Below are 7,938 nucleotides of genomic sequence, written 5' to 3'. Positions count from 1 at the left end.
GGTGGAATCAATTTGAGTCAAGTATTATTAGTACTAAGGATTGTAAATAAGTTGATGGAGCGAGTTTTTATCCACCAAGTTCAAGTTTTCATTAATAGATCTGAGTTTTATTGTTTAATTTATCGAACATATTTTGTTATCAAAGGAGTTTGTTCATTAAGAATGCAGTTGTGTTTAAAAGGCTCGTCATATTTGAGCCAAGTAGATGATTATCAAATGATTTAATTCTATGTGATAATGATGAACTGATCAGCAACTGTTCTTTTCAAACTCCAATAGAGAATGGGTTAGGTGGTTATGGATTGAAAAAGGGTATGGTGTATATATTTGGAGTCTTGAATTTAACCATTTATTACATCAAAATTATGTATACATATAAGACTTTATATTTTGGGTCTCACTATTCACTTTAATTTATTAATTTATAATTCGTATCATGATTTATAATACTTATTATTTTATTATATATATTTCAAGATTTTACTTTATTATAAAGATAAAATTATGTTAGAATACTATATATTTTTGAGCTTTTTTCATGAATAACCAAGTTTAAAAGAACTTTTACAAATACACTGCCATTTTTTAAAACAAATTGTAAAAATAATATGTTTCAAAAAATATTTGCAAAAATATGGTGGTTGCATTTGCAAGCAACCATATATGCAACTCGAAATATAACTTTGAAAAAATCTTTTGAAAATTATATTTATGTGTATAATAAATTGCAACGGATTACAAAAGCAGAAAAATAAATATACCTACGAGCCAATACTAATATCACAGAAATAATCCTAAATCAACCACAAAATCAACTAAAACTATCACAAACCTTGCTTCTTCCATTTTTTTAAAATGAGATGACCCGTACAATTACCAACTCAATTGCCATAAAATGACCCGAATGGCTATATGTATTGCTGATAACAGTTGTGCCCTAGTTGCACACAAATTTACGAAATGCTGCAGATTAAGAAAATAAATTTATCTTATAAAGTATAATTTTGATATTTTATTTTGAACATTTTTTTTAATAAAAATTTAGTATTTAAATTTTTATACAAAATAGAAAATTTTTAAAAATAAGTTATGAAACTATATTTTATATGCGTCTTAATGAAAATGCGTATCGAGCAGTGTAAAACGACAGTAAACAAATGAGAAGGACATAGCTAGGGAGTAGTATATTTGCAAGATTTTAGAGATGGTAGTATATCTGCAAATAAGATCCAAAAATTAGTATACTTGGAAAATTTTCTAAATTTTTTAATTAATAAAAATCTATTAATAATTAATAAATATGTTTGGTTAATATATTTTATTGGATATGTTAAATCATCTTATATTTTAAATGTAGTATAAATTTTTAATAATTAAGTCTGATAAAAGGTAATTAAAAGTTGGACCGAAAAGTTAAGTTTCGAAGAATATTTCAATATGTCTTAACTATATAAAAAAATCCATGAGACCGCAAAACCGACCGAACATATCAACCATAATTTTAATATTTTTATTAAAATAAATTGATGATTAAAACATGTTATAAATTAGGAGTTCTATAACCTCAAATACGGGACCAAAATTTTAATGTCTTGATTTTGGTGAAATAATATAGAATAATACCATTTTAATCTATTATCTGTGCATAATTTAAAATTTTCAAGGTAATTAGATTTTAAATTTTATTGTACTCATGTCCTTATTTCAAAAGATAAAAGGAAGTAAACTTTGTACTCGTTTATGATTTCAAATTTTTAATCTAACCGCCTATTATAACAATTCTTAACCTTTTATCATGCATAAGTTTAAATTTTACATTAATTTACATGATTTTAATTTTGAATCGGGATTACTTCTAAATAACCTTGTATTCATGTGGAGGTACTCATTACTCATCAGCAGTTTCGATGACTATCAATTGTTTTTTATTCTTTGAGAGAATAAACAGCACAGCCGGAGTTAATTCACGCCTATAAAATTAATTATTTAATTTAATATAAAAAAAATGTATGGACAGGTTTTATCATGATCATCTTCATCTTGTATTTACGCGTGATTTCAAATTTTGAATCAGGCCATCTACTAATTATTTCTTAATTAATCATGTATTCATGTGTAGTTACTCATTATTCATGCAGCAGTTTATATGATTATCAATTGTCTTTGTATTCCTCATGAACAGGACAGCTGCGGTTAATTCACACACATAAAATTAAAAATAAAAAATACATAGAAAAAATCTGTGCACAGATTTTAACCATGATCATATATCATCGCTCTTGCTGCGGCTATAAATGGTGCTCCACTTTCTTTAGGTGATGCACCCATTTTAAACATAAGCCTTCCTTCTTCCTTCTTGATAAGTTATCACATATGGAGGGCAATACAGAGCTAGTATTCTTTATAGCTCCATACATTGGCCATATCACACAGGCCGTGGAGCTAGCCAAGCTCATGATCCATTGTGATGACCGCATTTCCATCACTTTCCTCCTCGTCAAACTCCCTGCTATTGATTTCGAGGTGAACTCCTTCATTGATTCCCTCCCTCTCACCTCCACCAAGCGCCTCCACTTTCTCCACCTCCCTCCTGTCAAACCAAAGCCCGAATGGAGCGCCGTCAGCCGCGGCGCTTTCATGACTCATCTCATCTCCCACCATAAGCCTAATGTAAGAAACTTCGTCACTCAGAGATTCGTCACGGACGCGTCCACCTCTCCCCGCTTAGGCGGCTTCGTGGTGGACACGCAGTGCACGAGCTCGATTGTGGACCTGGCTGACGAGTTTGGTGCGCCCACCTATGCTTTCTTTACTTCAGGCGCGGCCTTTTTAGGGCTCACTCTTCTTTTCCAAACCCTACAAGACGAAGTCCTCAAGGAAGACATTACGAGTAATTACTTGAAGAAGAGTGAGCTCTCGGCACCCTGCATTGCGAAACCGGTTCCGACAAGCGTGCTCCCTGTTACTTTGATGGACACGCAGACATGGAACACGAGGTTCTTGCACTACGCACGTGGATACAAAAAGGCTAAAGGGATCATAGTGAACACCTTCAATGACCTAGAGTCCTTTGCCATGAGCTCGCTCTCGGACCAGGGCTCCACGTGTTACGGCAGCAAGCCTAATGTTTATCCGGTGGGGCCGATTATTAACAAGATTATGCAATATGGGTCCGAAGACATTACCAAGTGGCTGGACAAGCAGCCACCAACGTCTGTTGTTTTTCTCTGCTTCGGAAGCATGGGGAGCACCCAAGGGGAGCAAGTGCACGAGATCGCTGATGGGCTCGAGCGAAGCGGGTCCCGGTTCTTGTGGGTCCTACGTCGTCCGCCGGCTCCGGGGGTCACGGTGGACTTCCCGGCAGACTACACTAACTATGAGGATGTTCTGCCCAAGGGGTTCTTGGACCGTACAAAGGAGACAGGGAAGGTGGTAGGGTGGGTCCCCCAGCTTGCGGTGCTGTCACATCGAGCTGTCGGGGGGTTCGTGTCGCACTGTGGGTGGAATTCGATACTGGAGAGCTTGTGGTGTGGAGTTCCAATAGGAACCTGGCCATTATATGCTGAACAGAAGCTGAATGCATTTCAGTTGGTCCATGATTTAGGCTTATCCGTGGAGATCACACCTATAATAAATAATCCCAAACTAGAAGACAAGGCGAATGATAAGGTGGTTCGGGCGGAACAGATAGAGAAGGGTATAAAGAATTTGATGTCGGACGGTGAGGTGAGGAAGAAGGTGGCGGAGATGAAAGAGGCATGCCACAAGGCACTCAAGAATGGAGGTTCGGCTAAAGTTTCTCTCGGCAATCTCATTCAGGATGTTATCAAGGGTTAAGTAATTAATCAAGTAATTAGTAGTGTAAGTTCGAAGAAATTGAAATGGTTGATTAAATAATGACAGCTTGAACAACTCAATACGGTATGGTACGTCCGTACATCACAAGCCGTGATTGTTATGATAAGAGTTGTTTGCATGTGGATGCTGTTGCTTATTTTTTTTTTATCTAATGCAATGCTTATTTGGTGCAGTCTGGGCCTGGTTTTTTTGTTATTTCCTTTGCTTTCTGCATGTTCGTGCAAGGATGTTGATTGTTCATGAGATTTCACAGCTTTATTTCGTTGAGTAATTATTTCTTTGAATGTATGTGATGCCAATTTATTACTACCATAAGTCTATAACTCACGAAATCAGAATCATAACCAAGACGGTAGTGGCCTTTGGTACAATAATTAGTGCTTATCATAATCTTGATCTGTCATATATAATTTGCTCATGTTTGTGGAAAGTTCAATCGAGGATGATAAGTTTGATGACAAAGGTCGGGAATGAAAAGATAAAATCAAATGCTAATTTATCTGCAGTTTGGTATCAATTATTATTGAGCCTTTTTTATTATAAAGAGCACATAATTGGTGCAGTATGGATAATCATCGTCACTAAACTATTTTTACATTCTAAGATAAATAAAATAAAAATAATTTACAAAACAAAAAGGGAAATTGGTATAAAGTCTAAAAGGAAATCGAGTTTATGGATCCCCAAGAATACTATTGCAAATTTGCAAGAGCCTGTAGAATGTTGATCACAAAATCCAACGAAGATGGCAGGACGCAAAGCTAGTACTTGTGGAGCAATAACTACGGAATCCCACAGGTCTACAGAATTATCAACAATAATAGTACAAATGTACGTCATGTCATTAGCAGAAGTTCCTCTTATCAATTACTCCCTCTGTCCCTCTCATTTCTTTATAGTTATTATTTTGAGATGTCTCTCTCATTTTTTTTTACGTTACTATAAATAATAAGTTTTCCCATCATTACACCCATCATCTTCCCCTACTATCTCATATTTAACAATAAAAACTACTATTATACCCACTATTTTCCTCCACTATCTCAAATCTATTATTAAATATCGATAGATCCCACCACTTTACCCACTTTTCATCCAATTTTATTCATTTTTTTATATATTATCTTGGTCTCCGTGTCCCCCTACAATGTAAACAATCGAAGGGGACGGAGGGAGTACAACAATAGCACAATGTACTAGCACCCACTTCATATCACACTTGGGCCAAGACTTGCCAGCAGGAAACTTTGCCCAGGTCATGAGAGCAATTCTCATAAGAGATGTCAATTAAAATTGTTAATATTGTCAAATAATTAGAATAATAATTTTTATTTATTTCCTCCTTTTAATGATATTTTCTCTTTGTCTAAATGATTTTACTCAAAGTTGTCGATATGTTCAAATAAGTGTAATTATAAAAAGATATGATCAATGTGCATGTATTTGACGTGAATATAAGTTTTCTTCTCTTTTTTTCCGAGTGAGTGTAAAACTTGATAGCTTTATTTGGCACTCCTCCCTCTGCAAAGCAAAGTCAATAGAAGTGAGTTGAGGAACGAGAGAGCGAAGACTTTATCAACAGCTCGGGGTATGATTATCATTTATTGATGATTAAGTCTATCGGAAACAGTAGGAATAAACTCACTATAATTACTCATAACAAGCTGTTGGGCCGCGCAACACCCATTAACTCCGCATTAGTATGATATTGTCCGTTCTGGGCCGTGGCCAAGCCCGCACGGATTTGTTTTCGGACTCCTCCCAAAAGGCCTCATACTAATGGAGTTCTTTGGCTGCTTATATTCAAGATAAATCTTCTTTATCTTTCCGATGTGGGACTTGGGTTGAACCTACTCAACAATCTCCCCTCAATCCAAGAACCACCAATCTTGTGACTCTTACACCGCCGCGACTCATCAGTTCCTCATCTTGCGGGACACGCCGTCCGACCACCTTTGTCAGAAAGACTTTCGAAACAAGCCGTCCAAGACCTCCAATCGTAGTTCTGGAGAGCCTCCCCACATCACACAACCCGCAACCTCGAGATCAACTTCTTAACCATCGGCACTGATACCACTTGTTGGATCGCATCCACTATAGATTGACGTTAATCAAACACAATAACAAGCACGAAAGTAAAGAACACAACAATTAACGTGGAAACCCCTCAAGGGAGGGTAAAACACCAATCCACTAAATATGAATGTATTACAAGATTGGAGTCGCTCCCTCACTCAACACTCTTGTATACAAACCTCTCAACTTGATCACAAAAGTTCTCTCTTGTGTATCTCTCACACAACTCTCTAACTTTTGCAATACAATAAAACTTCTACAAATAACTATATTTATAGGCACGACAAATATTCTAATCCTAATTTACTTCAAATTCCTATTTATGATAATTACCATCTTTTCCTATCTTGGATAGAAATCCTTCCACAATTAATATTCTACCAAGAATCGGATTACCTCAATTATCATAAATAAGATACCTTCTCCAATTAGGATTCTTAACTTATTTAGGAATTCGGGACGGAACCCAACACAAGCCTCCGTTTAAGTGCCTAAACGCAAATGTGTAATCACTTGCCACGGGAACAAATTTAGGGTGGGTTGATTAGGCTAATAATTTTTCAGACGCACAGAATTGTTATCATAAAATCAGTGTAAGGACAGGTGGAATCATAGAAGTGGGCATTTGCAAGGGTAGGCCAGTTAAACGAAAAAAGTTTTCAGGTGAAACACGACAGTACTCTAGAGCTGTCACCATATCGAGGCCTAATGCGTCAGTCATTTATCCAATACTGTATTACTGTGATGCAGATCTCACCTTGACTTGTTTTATTAATTCCAGCGTTTAAATTTTAATTCTATTTATATCCAACAATCAGATGTTAAGAAAGAACTCAAATTTTAAGTTGCCCTGCTTCTATTTGTCTAGACAAGCCGGTTAAGTGCTGAAGAGCATATTTGCCGAAAGGCTTCTTAAGTTCGGACTGTCAAGATTCAAAAATAATATGCAAGTTGTATAGAAGGTCAAAAAATGCAGGACAGAGTATGACAGAATGATAGGTTTTTAGGCAAAAACTGTACTTACCAATTAATTTTATTTTGTTTATGAACCCAGCCCAGCCAAATAACTTAATCAACAACCAATATCCGGGCCTGAACCATCAGCTGATTTGAGAAAAGTACACCAGAACATCTATAGAAGCTTGGATTAAAATGAGGTATCCGCTGGCATATAAGTAAAAATAAGTTGGGGAAAATGCTTTTTAAAAGGAAACTAAACCAAAATCATATATTAGCAAGGACCTAAAATGTCGCCTTCATCCATCAAACTAGTAAAACCAGCAACAGTATTAGTAATTGTATAGGAAAACTGCATTAAAGAACACAGAAATATATGCTTTATTGTCAAGTTAAATCTGGCCTAGCTCGGGCACCTATTTGAAAAAAAAACAATGAGGAATACATGTAACTAGTATGACCCTGTGCGTTGAGCTAAGGTTTGTTTTAATAATATAATAGAAAATAAGGTCTATAGATGATTATGATAAAATAATTTGCTAGATTTTGTTTGTTTAAACTCGTAAGAATTGAAGAGCATATGATGGTTTGTACAGGAGAAATTATAACAATTGTACCTTGTTGTAACGTTCGAGAAAATAGTCATTTTGTTACACCATGTGATGCTAAAGTGGATAATTCAGGAGCTGAGCTGGCAAATGCAAGTAGTGGAGCATAGCCTTGACAGCTGTTAGTTTGTTACAAGTATAGATATAGAATCTGTGTATATAGGTTGAGTGAGTATATAAGTGGTCCTAGCTTGTAAAAGAAGACAAGTTTTCATTTTCAATATACAGTTTTACTTTTATCTCTACACTATGTACATATTCTGAGATGGTATCAGAGCCTAATCTCGATCGATTAGGGCTTTTCGTTACTATTCTCACATGAACAAGCGATCTGCGAGATCTTACGCAGCTGTAGCTCAAGCTAATCTTCTCCAGACGAACATGACGAATACATCCACAGTGATTGATGTGAATCATCCGTTCTATTTACAGAATGCTG

The 7,938-nt window shown here is 35.8% G+C and overlaps 1 protein-coding gene across 1 annotated transcript; it reads left to right on the top strand.

Annotated features, from left to right (window-relative positions):
- Positions 1 to 2,297: 2,297 nt before the first annotated feature.
- Positions 2,298 to 4,030, top strand: LOC108225238 (anthocyanidin 3-O-glucosyltransferase 2). Its single transcript, XM_017400066.2, has one exon. The coding sequence runs from the start codon at positions 2,374 to 2,376 to the stop codon at positions 3,835 to 3,837; it is 1,464 nt and encodes a 487-aa protein (XP_017255555.1). The 5' UTR covers positions 2,298 to 2,373; the 3' UTR covers positions 3,838 to 4,030.
- The last annotated feature ends 3,908 nt before the right edge of the window (positions 4,031 to 7,938 follow it).

The sequence above is a fragment of the Daucus carota genome, chromosome 6 (genome assembly GCF_001625215.2).
Source record: "Daucus carota subsp. sativus chromosome 6, DH1 v3.0, whole genome shotgun sequence".
In the NCBI taxonomy this organism is placed as follows: Eukaryota; Viridiplantae; Streptophyta; class Magnoliopsida; order Apiales; family Apiaceae; genus Daucus; species Daucus carota.
Note: the sequence above shows the minus strand (reverse complement) of the source record. Positions and strands in the feature narration are given on the sequence as shown.